This window comes from Dermacentor silvarum, chromosome 4 (assembly GCF_013339745.2).
Source record: "Dermacentor silvarum isolate Dsil-2018 chromosome 4, BIME_Dsil_1.4, whole genome shotgun sequence".
Classification (NCBI taxonomy): domain Eukaryota; kingdom Metazoa; phylum Arthropoda; class Arachnida; order Ixodida; family Ixodidae; genus Dermacentor; species Dermacentor silvarum.
In genome coordinates, this window is record NC_051157.2 from 122,498,723 (window position 1) to 122,521,806 (window position 23,084).

Here is a 23,084-nt window from a genome sequence, read left to right on the forward strand (position 1 = left end):
GTGCCAAAAGGGCTCGACAACGTTATACTGGGCCTCTTCGATTATCCGTCCCTGACAGTCCCGGACTGCTCGAGGCAGTGCTTTCAGCCAATGAGCGTTGCGTGTGCAGCTTCTCGGACAGTCCGGGACTGTCAGAGACGGATAATCGAAGAGGCCCACTGACACCCCAAAATTTGAATTATAAGCAGAGAAATTTATTGGCGCCGGCAGCTTCGAGTAGCGAGTGCAAGAGCGATTGGTAGGCAGCCATCTTCAACTCCTTCCGGAAAGGGCCAGTCTCCGACTATTGAAAAAAAAAGCATTTTTTTCGGAATTTTTTTTTCGGTTAATGCATGAATGTCACTTTGACGTGGCGAGTTATCATGGCTTTCTGAAGTCGCGTGAAAGAGAGGCGAAATAGGCGTAGTCCGAAAACTTTTTGACGAATAGCGGAGAGCTAATAGCGAATAAGGCGTAGAATCCAAAAGAACTTTTGTTTGTTTTGTTCGGCCTAATCATGCCGTAATTAGTGTGTACACGTCATATTAGATGGGGATGTTTCACAGCATTCATGACGTCGAGTGAGTGACAAGCAAAGTGGGCGTAGGGTGACACATTTTTTACCAATCCTGGAGGGCTGATTGCAGAAATGGAATAGAAACAGCTTGCAATGGCTTTACGTGATAGAGCCCCTGTTCCAACATTTATTCGGATATTAGGATTACCCAAAATAAATAATATCTATGCCGTTCATTTCGGCCCCTTCTTTAAGCAATGACAAGGCAAAAGCATAATCGTTGGGTGTTCCACGTCTAGTTCGCTTTCCAGACAAAGGATTTCTGGCTCCCTGGTCAATTCTAGTCATGCGCTTTCAAGCTAACGTATTTCCTCGAATATAGCCAATCCCCGAATCTGTGCACTGCAAAGGGATTGTCAAAACATATAATACCTAAAAATGTTTTTTTTTTCATTAGGTGTCAGCATTTGATTTTGCGTCATGAGAAATTCATTGCAAAGTGCGGCACTGCTAATTTCCTGGATATCCAAAAAGACTAATTTTGGTGTAGAGTACAGAAAACTTCCAAAAGAACAATCTGAGGATGGCTGTCGACGAAAATGCAATGATGATGATTGATGATGATTTATTCGCATCTCCTTTGAAACGCGGCAGTGACCAATAATCACCTAGGGCCAGATTCACAAGGCTTTTCTTTCGTAAGTTCGCTTTGCCATTGGCTGACCGCCTCCGCTAATGATATGTCTGGCATCCGGATTGGCTAAAATTCTTGCTTGCGAAAAATTGTAGCGTAAGAAGTTTTTGTGAAGTCGAACCCTAGTCTCCTTGAGTTAATCAGGTATGCTATAAGTGCTTTGCAATCTAGCATTTCTGTATACATCTCCTTAATATTTGTTTGTCTTCCTCAACTCGTCTCTATCTACATTGTACCGCTACCTATACCTGCAACGGATCAGGTCGTATCAATCTCTCCCCTGCTTTTTGTTTCACCAATACTCTAAACATCTTTTGCTTATCTCTTCTGCTGACCAGTTGATGCTTCCAGCCACTTTAAATCCAAGCACTTCTGGAATGTGTACGTTAACTACGGGTGTTACTAGGATAATCACTTCGCATTCCATTAGGATATGCTGAGTGGTCTCCGGATTTTTGCTGCAGCGTACAGATGACTAATCTAGTCGCGAATATTTGCTCCGGTATGTTTTTGTCCTTAGGCAACAAGCTCGAGCCTCAAATAGCAAGGCACTGCACTTCGTGTTATCGTACAGAATTTCCCTTGTAGTTTCTTTCTTTCAATTCTTGTAAGTCTCCGTGGTCTTTCTTGCGTTCATTCTTTGCATCCAATTCGCCGTCTCCGTTTCTCTCACTTTTTTATGACTCCTGGTTGTCTAATTACACTTTCAATTAACCTGTACTTGGTTGCCAACTATCTTGACCTCTTATTACGTTCTGTGTCCCGGATTTTCAGGTGCACTTTCAGGTACCTGTGCGCTTTAACTGCCCATTTTCATCCATGTTCCTAAGTCTTTATTCAAAACTAATTTTGGTCTGCGCTTCACTGCCTTCAATAGAGGTGCAACCCACCTGACCCTGTAATACCTCATTTGTGGTTGTACCACTGACTCCCAAAACAAACAGGCCGGCCAACCCATCTTTGGTTAACTTCCGATCGCGAAAAGGTATCCGATGTGAAGCACAGAATAGCATTTACGAACGTTAGCGCTGCACCCATTAATCCTTTCCATATTCCAAGCACCACCTCATATTTATTGTGGCCCCAAAGTGCTCTATGTTTCATTATTGCTGCATTCCGCTTCCCCTTTATTTTCAGATTATCTTGGTGGGTGCTCGAGTAAGTATTTCCTCCGTTAATGTAAACGCCGAGGTACTTATATAGCTCGACTGTGGGTATCACTTGCTGTTTAATTGATACCACGTAATTACTCGTCTTTTCATAAAGGTCATAATTCCCAATTTCTCTGTTTTAAACTAAAGGCCTAGATTTGTCGCTACGTTGCCACACATATCCGGAAGTCTCTGTGAATTGCTTGCATTGTCCGCTAGTAGCTCTACGTCATCCGCATGCATCAGTCCAGGGACCTTCTCTTGCATCGTTTGCCCATTACCGATTATTATAGATCAAACCGTAATTCACTGTTTTGCAGTCATCTTTATCTGCCCTAAATATAGACGGGAACAACAATGGAGACCGTAGACATCCTTGCTTTAGTCCTTGGTGAATTTCCACCACTTCATTACATTTTCGGCCTTCCCATGCAATTTGTACGTGGTTGTCTCTGTATCTCTCCCTCAGTAGCTAATCGAAATCGTCATCTATGCCTTCGGGCTTGAGAATACCCAATAACAATCCCTTTATACGTCATCGTAGGCTCTCTTAATATCTATAAATGCTATCTATAAAGTTCTATTCTGAGCTACTGAGGTCTCCATGCTATGAGTTAGTATGAACCTACTTGTCCTCTAAACGTCTGCCTGGTCTGAACCCATTATGTAGCTCCGCCAGTATATAATGTTTCACCACCCACTTCGACAGTTCTAATTTTATTTCTTGCATTGCCATTCTATATATTGCAACGAATGGTTCAAGGAATTCTGAGATAACTATTTATTGGGAGCTAACTTGTGCCCGGCAAGTAAATAAAAAAGATGACTGCAGCGTTCCAAGAAGGAGATCATGAAGGATTCTTCTCTTTTCCTCGAGCGGCGCTTTACTTCTTCTTATATTATTCACCGACAACGGTCACATATGATGCGAGTGCGTGCAGCGAATGCACGTGTCATTATGTCTTCGTCCTTGCTGTTTTCACCAAAGCGCCGTTGTCTTCTTGGAGGGCGCACGAACCTGCGCGCGTTATTTAAAGATGGTTTCCGTCTTGCGTCCCATTCACCGACGTTACTGCAACTGGCCTGTACGAGCTATCACCTTTGCCATTGCAGATGAGGTCCATCTTGCGTTCACCCCATCCAACCAAATTTTCTTCATTTGAATCACTTGCTATATGACATTAGTGAGCAGTGCCTTGCTCTTTGGACCCAGGTTCTTGATGAACTGTACTGAGATTTCATCGGGTCCTGCTGCCGCTTTATTAGGGACATTTTCTTCTGCTTTATTACATTAGAAATTTTCCCCATATGTCCTTGGCGACTACTGCTTGAAGTGGAATACTGCGCCACCTAGCGCCGTTGCCGCGAAGACCGTGCGTGGCGCGTCATTGAATGTAGATTCAGACATGATGGCCTTCGTACATATGACGCTGGTTTGATTCCGCCGAGCACTGGATAAATTTTAAAGGATTTCTTTTTGTCATTGAAATTTGGTCATACCAAGGGGTTCTTACCCAGTAACCCAATCTGGCGTGAAAGAGGTGACTCAAGTTTGTGACTTGAGTCACCTCTTTGACTCAAGTCACTCAAGTGACTCAAGTTTGCATAAAAGCAGTTAGATACCGACGAACGTACATGCCGGAAATTGGTTAACATCACAAATGTTGCTGGACTGGACTGGACTGGGAAAACTTTATTTAGGTACTGCAGGACGCGCGTAGCAGGCGTCTCCCACGTAGGGACCGACTGGGAATACCTGGCGGCCCTACAAATGTTGCTAATCGCATTAAAGCATCTCAGACCGTTGGTGTCGCACCCGGTTCCTTAAGCACAGTCCGCCCGTGCCCGATGCTCGGCCATTATGAACTACAGAGTAACCAAAGTTGGCGTGAGATAACTTAAATACTGTGAGACAGAGTGACCGCAAACCGTCTAAAGTTCCCAAAGAATGCTAATTGCGTTACAAGTCATGGTATGAGCACCTCGAGCGGATTCGCACATGGACTGCGTGTCAAGCTGCAAATGACTCACTAAAGCTTCAATCCTGGCGGTGCGCGCTATTTCTGCGACAGCAATTCCAAGCTCAGTTCGTCTGCCAGTCCTCTACACCTTCGCTGCTGTTGGGACGTTGTCGTCAGGTAACTTCACCATCACAATGTAGCGAATCACGCAATAACTACTTTGGCCATGAACACTACTGAGGAGCGAACTCATCTTAGAGTGGCCATGCGCAGTTATAAGCCAGATTCCCGACCACCTATAGCTACCGCGCAAGATTCGCGTCAGCCAACCTGTGCACGGCTTTATGGGCTACGCAGACTCTGAGATGGGTGGCTTCTGCGCATGTATTTTGGAGGCCACAGCAGGCAATAGCGGGTGAGGATGGTGCCGTGCGCATGGTGAATAAATTGTTCTTGAGACGATAGCAAAGGGCTCGGCCGGAGGCTGCTTCTGTCCTAATAAACGAGTTCAGAGCCCGTGAAATCGCTGAAGTGTAGTGACTCATGCGTTAAGTTTCCGTGGCAGCAAGGTTTTCTACTGGAACATTTGAATTAAGATTTTTACTATCCCCTATCCACCGCGGTAGCCCAATGGCTATGGCATTTCGCTGCTAAGCTCGATGACACTGGTTTGATCCCGGCCACGGCGGCCCCATTTCTATGGTGACTAAATGCGAGAAACGCTCCTGTACCTACATTTAAATGCATGTTAAAGAACCACAAGAGTCAAAAGTAATCCAGAATTCCCTACAATGACATGCCTCAAAATCGCATCGTGTTTTTGGTGCGTAAAGCTCCACAGTTTATTATTATTATTTTTTTGCTATCACCCAACATCAGTTTCGTAACCAGCATCTTAAGCCATGGACAAGAGAGCAAAACCAAACTGATGCTTACACCAGAGGAAAGACGGGATGTACGGCCAGTTCTCACCGCCAATCTCACCCAACTACTTACAACATCAGCTGGCAAAACTTAGCGATTTCTTCAACGTTCGGATCAGCTTAGAAAAAAAGAAGAAGCGGCACTCCTCCAGGAATCGTGCTTCGTGCATGCGCACGAGGAAGAACGGGGTGCGTACTACCAGCAGCAAAGGTCACCTCGTCTTCGACAGGTAACGGCGCACGAACACGCACACAGACGCACAGTTTTTTTTTTTTTTTCTTGTTTTCAGTCTCGCGTGCCACCACATGCTTGCCCCAGAGGTAGCGCGTTATGAGAACGTGGGGTGCGCGTGCCAAGGCGAGCCGATGCGTGCCGGCAGTCGGTGGTAAATGTATCTATCTCCTCCGTCCGCCGACGCCTCCTGCGCAGTGGTCTATAGTCGTACGCCGGACACGCGTCGGGTCTGGACGCGTCCCAAGCTGCAGCACTCGTCCCGGCGCTCGCCTCCGGTTCGCGGTGGAATCTTCGCTTTCCGTAAACGGTCAAGGCCGCTTCATTATTAAAGGCCGTGCGTGTGCTGGTAGCCGATACATACGAGTCGGCAACGCCGCCACTTTTCCTGTTTTTTTATATATATTTTTTCCTCTCTCTCCATTTTTTTTTCGCCCGGATTATGGAAACCGCGGCGATTTCTCTCGCGCCTCGGAAACCTTTGGCGAGAGATCGGGCAGGAACCTTGAGCCGTGATTTTGGCGCAGTAAAAAAAACAATAATAATAATGAAGTCGCAAATAAAAAGTGCGGAAGCGACCGTGATAACGGCCAGGAAGAGCGCATGTCTTCCGGCGTGGTAATTCAATGCTGCGGGACGCCCAAATTAAATGCGTGGGCTCGGACTCATGTTTCAGTGATGTTCGGCGATGACTTTACGCCGAGGTACGTGAAAGTGCGTCTACAGCGTGTCGCGGGAAGATCGGAGCACCGATTGTACGCGACGCTAGAGATGATGATGATGACAACGATTGAGCTGCTGGAAGCACAGTAGGTTTGCTGTACCCGCATGTGCCATTGGATGTGTGCCGCCCTTCAATGCATCTCTTTGAGGCTAACTTCGGTCGCTAGGTATATGCTACAGGCTATATGAAGATCTTCAATGCATCTCTTTCCCTCCAACTTGGGTCGCAGGTGATGTGTCGTTGAGTGTGTGCCGCTTTTCAGTGCATCTCTTCGACGCCAACTTTGGTAACTGGGTATTTGCTAGTGGGTATGTGCCACTCTTCAATTAAAATTTCTCGCTCCAACTAGGGTCACTAGGGATGTCCCACTGTATTTGAGCCGCTCTGTGAGGACATATTTGAGGCTAACTTGAGTCGATGCTTACGTGTCCTTGTGCCCAGAACGGAGCGCGAGAGAGAAAACCCAACCTTATAAGTGCCCCATTTCGGCGGTGTAAATACGTTGTGCCGCCACATTACTTCAAGCTAATCGCATTAACGTCGACAGTCCTCTTGGGATGGTGATGGCCGGAGTTTAGCTTTTTCTTTAAAAATGCCCGAAACGAAGTGACACAAGAGCCTGCCTACCTACCTACATACTGTAAAGTACATATGGTAGTAGGTAAATATTGATTCGCATTACTGAACTTTTCCTAGCACTAAGCGCCTTTGCGCGTAGTCCTTACAGGATTCGAGTTCAATTTCGAGGGGCTGCCGCCATGGTTCTTCAGTGGCACAGCTGTTGCAATGCTTACGGGAAGGGATAGGCGGACAGGAAAGACCCCGTTTCGCAGTCCACGAACATACTCTCGTCGAAATAAGCCTTCTGCGATGCACGCGAACTCACTGAACGATAGCTGACAATGAGATTTTACTATCGCATATCCGGCTACCCTTGGTTTACGCTCGCGTTCCTCGGCCAGCGTGAAAACATCTTTGAGAGTCGTGGCGTAAGAGCCGATAAGGAGAACGGTCACAGGGCTACATACGAGAGCCTTAATAATCATCTCGCCTAGATCATTTTAAACTTCGTTTACGGACTGCCGCGTTGACGGACGACGCTTGAACAGCCCAAGAGGCCGTGACTTGCTAAAAGGAAAAAAAAAAAGAAATCGGCAGAACCCATCTCAATATGACTATCGATGGTAATGCGTTTAGCACTGAATCAATATAGCGACATAACGATATTGCCATCGTCCAAACGAGTTACGAATGAGGATTGTACTGTGGCCTCCGGGATTGGAAACGTGGCGCACCGGTGCCTGCGAACGCTGAGAATTGTTTCCTGGCTTGTCGCTTACCCAGTGGCTGATACTCGGTGACCTAAGTTTGCGAGAGGTTTATTGAAGGAGCGGCACGTACTCGGTGCATCTATGGCGCAGCCTGCTAAAGCGTCGGGTTGCTGTCCTTGGGGGAACCCATGTGAGGTGGGTTCGATTGCGCCCAGCATCGCAGAAATTGAATTGATCTTTTTCGTCACTGTAGAGCGGCTCATTCCCAGTTGCGCATAGTTTTTCTTGGTGTCGAAGACGTTCATTGAAGAGCCGCACACGTGTACTGACACATACCAAATGCTCCAAGTCGGCGTCAAAGAGTTTAACTGAACAGCGATACCTTTGCAGCCCTGCGTGCATCTACGGCGACCCATGTCTGCGTGAAAGAACTTCGTTGAAGACTGGCACATATGTACTCATTGTGAGATACTCGGTGACCCAAGTTGGCCCGACAGTTGGTTTCCAACCCTGTCCCCTCAGCACAGCAGCCCGATGCGCCACTCATTCGACTATGGACATACCCCCAGGTAGGCCGTAAAATGGTTGGATACAAACCCACAGAAGTACATGAAGTACCCTAAGAATGCGAACGCATTAAAAGGCGTTTATCGCTCTTAGCATGCAGCCATAGTGCCCTGATAAGTGAAGTGCATGAAAACGGGGTAGGGTTTTAGCAACGCGACTACGGTGCTCGTCGGTTGGTTTCGCACGGATGGGCATGTATCCTTACTAATGCGTTAAAATTCGTAGGGTACTTGACGCGCTTTCCGGGGGGCTTGCATGTATGTCTGTTTGTATACATACCATCCTGTCCACATTACATCTGAAGCGATCAGCGAGAAAAAAGTTCCGACACCAAAGGAAATCAATTCACGATTCAATGGGCTACCCGCTTGAGCAGTGAACGAGCGGTATGGTTACCGTCAGGCGGATATCGTCTGAATTTAGACGCATCGTCCGCGATCAAGCTGTGTCTCTTGTATACTTAAGTATCCGACAAAAGCTTGGAAGATAAAGCTGTAGCGTCAAGTTTCTTTTTTCAGCTCCTTGTCCAGTGTTTATCAGCTGTTTTGTTGCCATGACAACATCGAAGCTTCTTGTGGCGCTTGCCCAGGGTCCAACACTTTCACCTGTCGGTAAGGAATCGCCTATACTTTTCCTCCTTCGTATATACGCCTAGAGTTGCGCAGCTCTAGAATATCAACGGCCGCGTAAGAATGCTGCAACTTCGTTCGGTTCCACTGAATGCGACTATGAGCGCACTTGGTACGGGAACTTCCTTCCGAATCTGGCCAGCCGGCCACAAGCGACTCCCGTTATCGTCGGGCCGGTCGTGTTTGTAAACACGGCGCATATAGCGCACCTGTTTCCCCCCACACACTACAGGCACGTCCGCATGATGGGCACGCGCGCGCACTGCGGGCGAACGGCCTCCGTGTGCGTGCGGCTTCGACTCTCCGCTATCCTGTTGGGACGTAGTACGGTGCGGCAACGGCGGAGCGAGGAAGGGGAGGGTTCCTCCAGTGAACTTGGAGGAAGTTTGTGCGGCAGCCCGCACCACGCGTCCATGCATTTCGGAGAGCGGCCGCCAGCCAGCCGCGCTCTCGTGCTAGGAGGACGACGACGACGACGAGAGTTGTTCTCGCCCCCACCGCCGTCGCCCAGCGCGCCTGTTCCCTCCTCTCCTGGGGCTTTGGGGGACGCCCACCGAGCCCGTCGCTGCCGCCGCTACTATCCTCCATCCAACGCTGCCGACGAGCGGCGTACGGCGCTAAGCGGGCACAAACGGGGCGGTGATCTTGTTGTGGCGCTGGCTCCGGAGCGCACGTGTTTTTTAACTGGATCGCGCGTTTGTTTTGCGAGAGTGCCGCGCACGTGTTCGCAGAGTTTCTGCCACCACACCTGACGGGGGCGATCGACGACCGTCACCTGCGCGCGACCGCGACCGCGCCGCTTTCCGCGAGCCGACTCGGATTTTGTTTCGTTGTAGCGATTTTTGGAGTGAACTCTGGATTGTCGTCCCAAGTATCTGGATCATTCTCTGTGACCCGTCCGCTGTGCAGGGCCAAGTGAATGACGCGCGCTGCATCTCCTGGCTTCTGAGTTGACCATTTCCTTGTGACGTGCATTTCACTCTGTGTGCTTCGGTGAACGAGTGCCGCCGCGGTGACGTCGCGGCCGGTGCGCTACGAGTGAGTGAGTCCACCCCCCGTTCGTGACGGTACATGTGAGTGATCCCGACGCTTTTCGTGGTAGTCGCGAGACTACCCGCGCCGCCGTGTCGCCCACTCCCACGGAGAGTAGACCCTTCCACCACCGCAGACGCGGTGATCCCCGCGAACGGCTATGGCCAGCGGTGCCTTGGCCGCTGGGCCCATGCTCGGTGTGACCGACTCCGGACACATGGCGCAAACAATGACACCACCGCCTCAACAACAGCAGCAGCTGCAGCAGCAGCAACAGCAACAGCAGCAGCAGCAGGCGTTGAATCAGTACTCGCACGCCGCCTCCCTCGGACTTATTACACAGCAGCAGATGCATCACCAGCAGCAGCAGCAACAGCACATTCAGCAACAGCAGCAACAGCAGCAACAGCAGCAACAACAGCAACAACAGCAACAACAGCAGCAAGCGGTTCAGATGGCCGAAGCCCAACAGCAGCAGCAATTAGCCGCGGGCTATCATCTCGGCGCATACGCTGGATACAACGGATACAGGTGAGCCCGCGCCGGGCGGCCGATGACCGCGCGGCCTCGAAAAAAAAGTGTGAAACGTGCGCTTGCCGCTCTGCATCGCTGAAACGTGCGTGTGCTGACTTTTTCTCGGTCGCGAAGGTTTTCATCTTTTTTTTTTCCTCCATTGCATCTCTTATACGTGACTGCCGTTTTGCATTTGTGGGCTTTCTATGGGAAGTGCGAAGTGCGGTGTTATTTATTCGAGCCGTCTGTAGACAAGGCTCTCGCTTTCAATTACTTTCAAGTCTACGCAATGCCGGCGATGAATCGCGTTAACGTGGAACTGCAATTCCCACTTACGAGCCGATCGCCGGCGCCTTTCAGAGTCCCCCTGTCTTGTTTTGTAAACCCGTGTAAGTGTAATGTGTTATTGAGTGATGAAAAAATTGTAGTGCGTTGAGCGGCGGGTAACAGCGGCGTTGCGGCATAGAAAGGTTCGTAGCCAGCAGAATGGGGAAAGCATGGGCGCTTGTGTTTTTGTGCGTTGGATGGCATCGAGGGATTGCGTACAGGTGAAGTGGTTCGCTATAGAGAGCCTAACGAAACATCGGCAGTCATCTTGCGAACATGCTGCTAAGAACGAGAAAGGCGTTAAGAGCAGTCTGCGAACGCGCCTGACAATAAAATTCCGTCGATTCAGCTGGCAGAATAGGAGGAAGTTAATTTCTCTGCTCGGGACAACAACGGTTTTTCATGTTTCGCAGCGACGAAGTGCATACTTAAAGCGTTTTCCGAAAGTGAGTGCTTTATAATATCGTTGAGGCGGCAAAATAAATTAGGCAGGGACTGCAGTAGCTTCGGTATACAACTAAGCCTAATATAATTCGTTGACACTGTTCCACTCACCGTATGCGCGAAATGCTTAGTTCGCGTTCGAAACTCGAGAGAGCACGCGCAATGAAAATAGAGCTGTGGTCATGCGTTTCTGGTATATTGTTTTTCTATTCCGTAGGGCTGTTACAAAAAAATAGGAGCCAAATATCGCGCGCACTGCCCAACAGGTCCTTTTCGACTTCTTCGGTTACACTGTGGTGTTCCATCAGGTTGCAGACGTTTGTAGGTACTCCGCGCGTTTCCTACCCGTGTCGTGACTTTGGATACATTACCGTGCACGCACACATGGAGTGACGTATGACACACACACACACACACAAACGGAAAACTTTCACCGTGCTATGTGGCCGCGTTATCAACTTTCCGTATATCTGTTGCAGCTGCTGCGTGCATATGAGGCACCAGCGGTTCGTTTATTTGCCAATAAGGTCGCTTTGTTGGTTTATCTCCTCTGCGCTGAACTAAACTTTGTAGCAGAGGCGAGGGACGTCACAATGCAGAAGAGACTCATTTCAGGTTTTGCTCAGAATTTGTGCTTAGTTAGAGGATTTAAAGCACTTTCTTTGATTTGATTCAAACTGCCTCGTGTTCATTACACTTTGGAGAACCTTTCGAAAACAGCGATTTACCGAAGTTGTCGGACACCGTACATGGTCATGCTACGTTTGTTTCACGCATGCCTTATTCGACGATGTCGCTGTGGCGCCTGTTCATAGCGAATGCTCTAGAAGATGACTGTATTATAGGGAAAAAAAACAGCAACAAAAAATCTGAGAAATATGGCGCTTTCATTAAACCGTGTCTACGTCATATCAGGGCACCGTTCGTTACACCCTCTGTAACCTCTCCAGTTTCTCGCGCACGCACCTAAGAGTAGGTGGAAGCGCAACTAAGCAAAGATGTAGTACGCTTTGCAACTTTCTTCGCGTTTTAGCGCAACCTCTTCACGTCCTGCGAATCGAAACAGCAAGCGACCAACTTGTGATAGAGTCGGCTACACGAGGAAAAACCGACGCGACAACTTGGAGCGAACACTCCTCACCTCTCCTTCGAGCGCTCGATGGGGACAGAACACGCGTGTTTAACGCAGTTCTCTTTGACAGATCGCTCTTTTGAATTCGTATAGATAACCACCACCCTAACTCCATGCTGCGATATTGCCCATTCCACGTTCATCTTTAGTGATGGACGGCCATGGACTGTCAGAGAAACGTATACGTTGAACCCCACTTTCTCGCGCACCCAAATAACAATGATGGACGTTACCAGCGTTGCCGTTATTCTCCCATCTTGGCGTCGCTTGGCAATCCAGCACTATAAAATAAAAAAAGGGGGGCGGGGGGGAGGAGGGGGGGGGGGGTGTTGGACTTCGAGAACACGGAAGCGTGTTAAGATTCGAACTGTTGCTCTTCGCCATTCGCCAAGGCGGTATGTCGCGCAGTCACTGCAAGGATAACTTGTCCTACAAGAACGTGTTGGGACACTGCACTGGAGGAGGACGTGCAAGGATAGTGTTCCATAATTAGGACCTTGACGCATTCTTTGGACACACGATTTCGATTGACACGCAATTTTTAGATTGGAGCAGGCGCGCCCACGTGCCCGTCATGCTCTAATGTATTTCCAGTTCCAGCATAGCTCGTGCAGCTCGCATTAAATCCCACGGCGTCCGTCGTAAACCTATCCTCCGGGAGCTCTGCTAGCTGAACTCTTCTGTTGCACGCGGTCACGCAAAAGAATACAGCATTGGCCTAACTCCCATAAACATTTTATTAGCGCGTGAAGCTTCCGCGAACGTTAAAAGGATATTCGACGGTTGGTTGCCACTGTTTAGACCATGTCATCAACTTCGTCACTCAAGTGTCGCCAAACAATTAAGCAGCAGGATTTCGTGACAGAAGGTTGGCTTCGCTTGTTTTGAAGCGCACATGCAGGGACTCATTTGCGCGTTTTTGCGTTGACTTTGATTTTCTGCTACAGTGCTTTCTTTTTCTTGCTTTTTTTAAATGACATGTATCTACGTCGTATCATGGAACTGTAAACCTGAGACTAATGGCACACTGGGCAAATTTGTATTACAGGAGTTTTCTCGGTGGACTTTCACGGTCTATTGTCGTAATCTGCATAACCTACATCTGTAGAAAAAAATAATTCGGCTGTAAAGCAATTTGAGAAGATGTAACTTCAAGCCATAAGCACATATTCTCATTACACACAAGTTGCCATGCAACACTGCCGACATCGACCCGACATTGTACATTTCACGCTCGCATTGCGTATCGTCATTCTTGCTGTCGTATCTCGGGTTCGAGCCGAATGGCGCTATTCCATTGTTCATTATTTACCGCGCTTATGCATAACGCCACAAGACCTACGCATGTTCATCCACCCACAAAAACGCACGCATAACGGAGCCTTGACTGCCGCATCTCTCTAGTGAACTTTAGCAAACAGCTGCAGGTCGGGTGCATGGAATGCGTGACTGCAGAGTGGCCGTGCTGCGAAAGGGCCGCTAAACAAGCACTAAATCCGCGTCTTCTCGCACGCATGCAGACGTGCCGTATCTCGCTAAAGAAAGCAGCGCCCGAACGTTCTCGAAACGCGGTGACACACATCGCGACCCTCGAGGAAAAAAATGAGCGGGCGTCGGGGGGCTTCGGCGGCTGCTCTGGGCGCTTCGTTCGCCGGGCTATCGACCTGTGTCCGAACTTTGCGGCCTGCCTGTATGCGGCGGCCCCCGTTCTGTCACGGTGGGCCTAGGCAGTAATTAAGAGCCGCGATTTCATGCGTATGGCGCCGCGTATACGCGTCCGTATAGTGCTTGCTTATTTCGTGCTGTTAAGGAAACGTGGCTGCCTCGCGGTTACTTTTAATCCTCGCCCTGAAAGGATTGCAGATGTGCGAAGAGATAATTGATAGACTTCGTCAATTGGCTGTAAGTATACGTAGCCGCATCCAGGGGCTAATTGGGGACGCACGTGGTAACCGTTACTGTTCGCTTTAATTGAATGCCAGATGGACTAATTCAAAAAGTGCACTCTTATCGGAACGAAAACGTTTTATATTTGTACATGTACGAATATTCGCGAGCCACCACTGCGAAACAAAATCGTGCATAGGGAAGCACCCTGACATTTAAGTACACCACGAGTGCTCGGGAAATCTGCCTGTGTGTGTGTTTTTTAATTTACCCATCCGGGGTACACGTTTAGTACCTCTATTTCGAACCATCTCAAATTTACTATATTGCTTGCAAACCGTCGGCAATTTATGGGTCCAGATATCTCTTTTCTCTTTATGGATCCAGATACCTCTTTCTCGTCACAGAAGAGGTCCTTGCATGACCTCTTCTGCAAAGACTGCACAACGTTCTAACGCATTGTAACGCAAGAGCCCTGACGCTGTACATGCATTTATGTTCACTCCAGCGAGCTGCACGCAGTTATATGTAACTAATAGCAGAGAAACGTGCAAGCCCTCATTTCACCTTCTCATCTGCAATGTTACGTTCTATCTCTCCGCCGTTAGAGGCAAAGGTAAGCAAAAAAAAAAAAAAAAAAGCTCGACCTTAAAAGCGATTACTCAGCAGTTTTGCAAGCAGATACGTGTAGACGGCAAGGTCTCGCGCACTCTCTGGAAAGATAAGTGTTAATTAGGCATGTAGTGATCCTTATCACGTCCACATTTAACCACCGTGCTATACGAGTACCTCTCCCAGCGACCAGCATTTGCTTGTATGTGCTGCGTCAATGCACTGCGTCTCAGGCCTTCACACTTCCTAATATCGTGGCTTCATTTCAGCCACGACTACGTCTCCTTATTCTGGGAACCGATTCTGTTTTCACCGTTTAGGGTGCGCGATATTGAAGTAGTTTAACTATTCTTTTCGTTATGAGCGTGACACGCCTTTCGCCGGATGGTTGTTTGCCTACGCTTTTTTGGCATGCTGCGGGTAATGTTTCGTTTACTCTTTTGTATAATGTGAATGAGAACTTGCATTATCGCGAATTTTGTTGCTTCTTTCTTTTTACTTTAACCCTACAAAATCCAGACACGACTCTACGTGAAGGATGGCCTAAAACAACTTCACCTTAATTTCTCACCATGAAGAGTACGTTCCTACTAAAATGAAATAGTAATTTGATAACAGTGTTAATATAACACAATTATTTGGCAATTGATTTGCATGATAACTATCCACAACTAAAAAACTTTCCGCAGCATATCAAGGGCGAGAGAGAGATAAATAAAATTTGAAAGGCTGGGGGGTTAACCGGCAGACAGACATACATGTCGCTACCCTCCACTGCGAAAGAGGTAAGACCCGGGAGACAAAAAAAGTACAGAAAAAAATCTATATCAAAAATGCTACCGTGGTCTATGCGCTAGGTGCCTAAACCAGAAATGTATACTTTGATATGCCATGTAGTAAAAACGACAGGTTGGACAAATGACAACACCTCAGACAATGTTTCTTCTATGTTTTAAATTATTTTAGCAGCGTGACCTGCAGTGACTGGCCCTAGTGTGCGTGATCTCTAGTGTGTCCGTGTTCTGCTTCATTGTTTGAGATTTCTTTATCTGGCTGTTTGTTCGATTTCTTCTTTTCTTCCTTCATTTCCTTCATTCATTCCTATTTTCCATTTCTGTGTTTCTGTCTCATTCTCCTATCTGAACTGTAGGCAGGCGTTGTGCCCCTTTCTGTGGCAGCGGCCAGCCTGGTCCTCGCTTTCCCTTATATTATTATTATTATTATTATTATTATTATTATTATTATTATTATTATTATTATTATTATTATTATTATTATTATTACTCAGACCTTAGGGTTGTTCCTGGGCACGTTAAATAAACATGATTGATTGATTGATTGATTGATTGATTGATTGATTTATGGTAATATATGTACCATGCTACATGGATTACGTGCTTCTGAGTCGAGACTGTCCAGTCACACACAAAAGCCATAATAAGCCTTAGGAGGACTATAATTTGCTTGTCTATTTATTCATGCCCGAAAGTTATTCATTCTATTCCAGTGTCAGCGTAGAATTCACAAATGCCCGTTATTTTTTTCTCAGCGGAATGATGTCCGGCAATTGCGCATGCGAAGTTTGTTCGCACCGACAGGCGATCGCGCGCCTTCTCTGTGCGCCTTCCGTCGCCGCAGTGCCCAAATTGTAGTAGTCGCCAGCATGCCTTTCAACACGCGACAGCCGTCCACTGTCCGAAAACAAAATTCCTGGACATTGACCCCAATTGTATTAAGCGCGAACTGTTTTTAAAGCACTGCTGCGTTTTAGAAAGCATTGGGATAGCGCCATACTCATGTGGGCTTTTTTAATCGCTTCATGGAGTGTTTGCTTCATGAAGTGATTACATCCGGCTGGTAGGAAAGTTTGGTGGCAGCAGTCTCGTATCGATCATTGACGCAGGTGAAGCACCTTTCACGATAAGAGTTTCGAGGAAGAAATGCCAGAAACGCGGAAGTATAGCGGCTATGAGTGGAGTCCGTTTGTTCAGGACACAATGTTCCTGTCTCTTGCTCGCGCTCACCGACTCGCTGTACTGTTAGACTTATTGACACTTTTCGGCACGATACCACTTATTCCGCTTATTGCCTGGTGTGCTTATTGTTGAAGCTTAGTTTACTGTCGTGGTTCTGACGATAATAGTGTTTTTGCTGAGTGCTTGCTGTCCGCTCCGCTCAGACCGGCATATGCTAGCGAATGCCGCACAACCGCTTAGCGGGAACGCTACTGCGCTTGCGCATAACGCTCATACCGGCAGCGGAAAGAAAAACATGATGCTCCCCTTAAGAAGCTTTCAGAAAAACTACATGGCTTGGATAGACGACCACTATACATAGAAATATTTTGGGTCCATATGGCCGACAGAAAAACTACAAAACATTGCTGCACGTGCCTTAGTACAATTTTTGGAGGACTCAAAAATATGAGATATCAGTTATTGCTCGCATTGTTATTATTAACAGGCACTCTGCATTACATGTTTATTGTGTCTTAGTGTTCATGTAGCGTTTGTGTCTGCGTAAAAGACTGTTGTATTTAGAGCGCGGCAGATCGAGGGACCTAATTTGCAAGTGCCCAACATCTTCTGTGTGAACATCTTGGTTTTGTGAACATTTACGCTTTGTGAACTCAAGTGTTGCGTGTGAATACTTCGGTTTTGGGAGTATTTATGTTGTGTGAACTCTTCTGTTGCGCGAACATTTATTTATATTGCAGTTAAGACTTAGTACGTGAATGTTCGTACATGTGGTTATTAGCCCAGTTTTGAGATTTTTGACAACTTTCGGAGGATCACTATCATGTAAGAGAAGAGGAGTAGCCGGTGCCACATATAGGCACCAACATCTCCTTAAATACATTTAATAAAAAATATAAAAAAAGGCCGCATCCCTCGCTCCGCTACAAAGCCGACTGAGCGGTGCGTGACAGCATGTCTACTTGGCCTCTTCGTCGTTTTGCAGCCGAGTTGATTGCGCGTCGCCCGCGTCTCCGCAAGGCGCGCTTATCAAATGCGAAATCTGCAGTATCTCAGAGCGTGAAATCTGAGCGGAGCGGAGCGTAAGCGGCGCTCTGCTAAAACCGTCTACGGTCTAACGGCAGATGCATTATTATTCAGGTGGCTACATGACGTGGCAGTGACAGTGTTGGTACTAATGTAAGACTTCACTCTCATAGAATCGGCTACCTGTGCAGTATCTGGTGATAACTCGATTCCAAGCCTAGCCGGAGACAAACATTCCTGCATGGAAAGGCAGGCTGCAGACGAACCAGTCTCATGTCGGTATGCCGGGGAGAGCTGAACAGTATAATAGGTATTTGCTATCATCAGCGGGGGTCGTAGTGTGTGTTTAAGTTTTTACTTTTTGGTGTTTGAAAAAGTACATGTTGCAAGAGGTGTCTAGAAGCACCATGTATAAATGTAATAAAAAATGAAAGAACTGCACAACTTACTTAAGTTCAACGTAATATAAAGCTGAGCATAAAAAAGATTATTGTCTCCGAGCGAAACTCTTGACGCGAAATAAACTCTAAGCACTGCGCATCATAGCTCTCATTTTCACCTATGGAGATCATGCGAGCATCACGAATAAAAAGGGAAAAAAAGTCCGCTCCATCAACTGCCTGCATCAGTTTTAAGAATATTTGTATTTCCGCTTGTTTTTAGAATCATTCAACATGTAAACTACGCCGCATACCATAAATATAACGCAGGGCCTCATTCCTGAGATTCATTCACATACGTTACGTCATTCATTTCATATATGTAATCGCCGTTGCTGTTCATTTCGCTTTTGCGATCAGGACACCTGTATGGGCTGTACACCGCCGAACTGTCAATGTATGTTTTATTTTACTTTAGGGGCGTACAATTACATGTACTATGATCTTCCTCGCGGGACAATTTATTCATGAATATCTTGGCAGCCTGACTTCTTATTGCGATGGAATATTTCAGCGCCAATCATCGCAATGGTGTGATAGAAAACACTTGATTCACGTTCAACGCCGGAATTCCTCCTTGTCAGTGAAATCGGAAGGGTACGACTGGGTGAATTTTTCAACCAGACAATTAAATTCCGGATGTAATCTTTGGACGTAACGCACCATTGGTTGTGTATAGCATCGCATCATTTAGTTTTCTTGGTGACGTCATCGTGTGGAAGTATATAGCAACAGTCAGATTGAGAACAGCGCATGTGGTCTTAAATGTACGTGGCCCTACAGGACTATAGAGGGCGCCAAATTTGACTAGCATTAGTTAGACGTTGTGAAACGCAAACACGAGGAAAACTTACGAGCTCGTGTCGGTATCCACTTCCCAGTGTGAAACGTGCCCATGCAAAGGCAATTCCTTAACATCCAATGTGCAATTTCTATGACTACGTGTTTTTTTCATTCGCACAAACGCAAGAATCTCAGAAGGATCTCAGAAACTCACCCGCCGTGGTTGCTGAGTGGCTTACACGTACCGCTGCTATAATCACGAGGTCGCGGAATCAAATTTCGGGCTTTCGGTCGGGGCGAAACGCAAAACACACCCACGTACCGTGCATTGGGTGAACGTTAGAGAACCCCAGGTGGTCAGAATTAATCCCCCTCCCTTCATAATCATATCGTGATTATGGCAAATAAAACCCTACAATTTCATTAATTTTTTTATCTAAGAAAACGGGTGGGGTAGCTACTCACAACTTACGAATCTGGTGTACGTTGAAATGAAAGCGAAAGCGTTATGCTCCGCTTCTTGGCGACGAACGATAGAGAGACAGAAACCATCGTGACAGTTCACGTTGAAACGCGAGGCATAGTTGCCACCGTGTTTCCGCACGCTATTTCTCAGCGTCTGTACACTCTACGAACGTTAAGCTCAGTCAAATAGCACTCGTTAGTTTAGCGTACTGTACTACAGCAGGAATCGGATAGTCTACATAGCATGTGAAGTGAAGAGAACACGATTTCTTTAAGTACATTAGGCCTTTACGTATGCTTGCGTAGGCTTTTTGAAAACTGTCCAACACAAGTTCACACAGCCTACGTTAGATGCAGAACTTGGTAGAACAGGGAGCAGGATGCGCCGCAAAGGCAACCCTGTCCCTGTCTGTGTGGAAAGACTTCGGTTAAGCTTGTGTACGCTATTCTAAAGCTGTGCAGTAACAACACTACCCGAGTACGTTACAAGCTTTCGAAACAGTTGGATATTGCCAATATTTTGTGTCAGTCTCAGGGAGGCGATGCCAATGACGCAATTTCCATGTAGCAGCATATTATTAATTCTTGCGGAACTACGTGTGCACGGACTGGTGTTGTCTATTTAGGCCCCTCTATTGAGTCACGACTGACTCATGGTGGGAAGCGGAAGTGTTTGCACCAGTGCAACTAGGCCGTGAGCTAGGCAGCGGGAAGTGCTGCCGCGTCGTGGGCATTTCGCAGTGGAATTGCTTGCGCCTGTGCAACTTGTGCACCCTCCCTCATGACTAAGACAAGGGTGCTACATCTGACTTCTCCTATATTGCCAGGTGTTGGCGAGTTTTTTTTATTCTGCCACTATTTGCGGTTGTTCGAAGCACTGGTGCATTCATTCATTCGTTCTTTACACACACAGTAAGCGTCCGCTGAAGTGTCCCGAGATACTTAAGAATAGTTCGGAATAGTTCATCCTTTTATTCATTATAAATAACTTTAGACGTGGGTCCAAAGTCTGAATCCAACACTGGGGTTATAATATACATTGTAGTGGGCTGCTTCGGAATTACGCACCTAGATCTAACTAAACGAGCATTCTTGCATTCCACACCTGTCGGAATGCGGCCCCGGGGATTGAACCTGTACCCTTGTGCACAACCGCAGAACGCCAATAATTATTACAGAAATTTAAGGGCAGTTGGGGAAGAAACAAAGACAGACATGAAAAATTCCCACCCAGGCGCACGCAACAGGGTACACGAGCTGGCTTGGTATTAGAGTACGAATGTGCTGATCTGAAAAAAAAAATGCCGACAGAACGTAATTAAATATGTGCGCCTACAGATATAACTGTGTAGTCTTCCATACATGGATGCCTGCAAAAAAGATGCGAATAAATGCAAAAATATTTAAAAAGAACAAGGCAGAAAAATTCAAGGTATTAAACAATCTCCCCTCCCGCCCACTATCCTGAACCCGCTACGCAATGTGAATGAGTCGTGATAGTGCGACCCTTGCTAAGGCATGACGAGTATGTCACTGCTCATGGAAAAAAATGTATCATGCTAATGCACAGCTTTCGGTTGTGCTGATTACGCTCCTCGAGCTCTCAATTGTGCTTTGGTATATTTTACAACCCCATAAATTCATTCACATTGTACTCACAGTAGTTATAGCACTAATACATTATGAATTTAAAAACTTGCATAGAATATGCTTAGGAAGTGCTACAAAATCCATTACAGTGGGGCGTCCATATTGTATAAGTTCGGTAAGGTAATCACTACATTTTGAACTATCATTTTAATGCCTGTCCTTGTGTGGGACATGAAACCCCATCAATCTGCAAATAATTCAGTTGTGTAATTTTTCAACGATGTGGCTGATGTGATGAACCAGTGTGTTTTTCATGTGTGTAAATATTTTCTAACTGCCTATTGAATTTATGCATGCAACCTTGCAATTCGTAGGGCCCTTGAGACAATTTTGACCGGTTCCTAAAGAAGTATATTCAAATTCAATATAACTCTGTGAATAATAAATTCTAACTAAGATATCTCGCCTGACTACGTACCTACTGTAATTATAAAAAAATTGTCTGCGTCACAAATAGTGGCGTATGCAAGTATTGCTAACCATACCAAAGTAAGGCACATAGGCGCAACAGTTGGTCCCTGTTGATTACCAACACAGTCCTGCGAAAAAACAAAAGGGCACGCATAAAGGGTACCTACAGACGAAATGTGCACTGGAACAGAGACCCAAGTTGTTTGAAAGAGCAGTCATGAGATATTACAGCAGCGCAGACGCACATTAATTATGGGAGTGGAGCGTGTCCGAAAAAAAGGGTTAGTTGACGACCCCAAAACACTTTATCTTTCTCTAATTTAGACGCGAGCGAAAAGATATAACGCTCCGTTTCATATCACGGCAGATTTCGTTCAAATGGACTTCAGATGTTATCTTACGATTGCTTTCCCTAGAGAGTAGTATGATTGCAAGTTAGAGGGCAGTACCGTATTGATGCGATTAGCATTCTTAGGATACTTCAAGTACTCTATCTATCTATCTATCTATCTATCTATCTATCTATCTATCTATCTATCTATCTATCTATCTATCTATCTATCTATCTATCTATCTATCTATCTATCTATCTATCTATCTATCTATCTAATCGTTTTCCGGCCTACCTGGGTCACTGGGTAACCAGTGGTCGAATGGGTAGCGCATCGGGCTGATGTGCTGAGGTAACAGAGTTCGAAATCAACCATGAGACTAACTTGGGTCATAAAGTATGTGGTAATTTGTACGTACGTGCCATTCTTCAACGAACATCTTTCACGTCGACATGGGTGACGGTAGACGTGGGACAGGGTAGGTGCCGCTGTTCGAAAACACTCTTCGACAGCGACTTGAAGCACTGGGTATGTGCAACTTGGTCGGTGCTGGTCTCCAACGAGCTTCTTTGATGCCAACTTGGGTCGCTGTGTATGTGTCAGTAGGTGTGTGTGTGCCGCTCTTGAATGACGAAAAAGATCTCTAAAGTTTCTCCGATGCCGAGCGGAATCGAGCCCACGTCACAAGGGTTCCTCAAGGACAGCAATCTGACGCATTAGCAGGCTCGTTTACAAAGCCACTGTGTACGTGGCGCTTTTCAATGAACGCATTTCACGCCAACGCTTTAGCGAGCTGCGCCATGAATGCACTCGGTGTGTGCCGCTCTTCAACGAACCTCCCGCCAGCTTGGGTCACTGAGTGTGGGCCACTGAGGGTGCGGCCAAGCGAGGTAAGAATCCTCGGCGTTCGCAGCCACCGGCGCGCCACGCTTCTAGTCTCGGAGGCTACGCGTGCACTTATCAGCCGCGCCACTAGATGGCACGGCGTGTCCGGAAAGAAGCGCGAGAGAGGAGCCCTTGTGTCGCATGGCGCGTTTCTCAGCGTTCGCACGGACCGGTGAGCCACGCATTTCAGAGGCCACGCGTAGGTGGCGCTATACGGCGCCGAGCGTTCTTAGGGAAGCGCCAAAAAGAAGTTCCGCTATAGTACACACTTCATACATTATTCGTTTCGACGGTGGAAATATGTTGTGTCGCTGTATTGATTCAGTGCTGACGCATTTCCGTCGACAGTGGTCGTGAGATGAGTTCTGACGCAATCTTTTGTTGTACCACACCTACCATGACCCGGCCGGCACCGTTATAAGCCTTCTGAAAATTCACTTCTTTCAATGACGTAGATAAATTTGCACTTCACATTTATTCAAAACACATTATTCACACCAGATGGTGCTACCTCAACTTCT

General features: G+C 46.9%; 1 protein-coding gene across 1 annotated transcript in view; it reads left to right on the forward strand.

Moving 5' to 3' along the window:
* Positions 1 to 9,964: 9,964 nt before the first annotated feature.
* Positions 9,965 to 23,084, forward strand: part of LOC119450610 (ETS homologous factor) — a 450,939-nt gene continuing 437,819 nt past the window's right edge. The window contains exon 1 of the mRNA XM_037714114.2: positions 9,965 to 10,211. Coding sequence (XP_037570042.2) covers positions 10,030 to 10,211 — 182 coding nt within the window. The 5' untranslated portion in view covers positions 9,965 to 10,029. The remainder of the gene's footprint in view (positions 10,212 to 23,084) is intronic.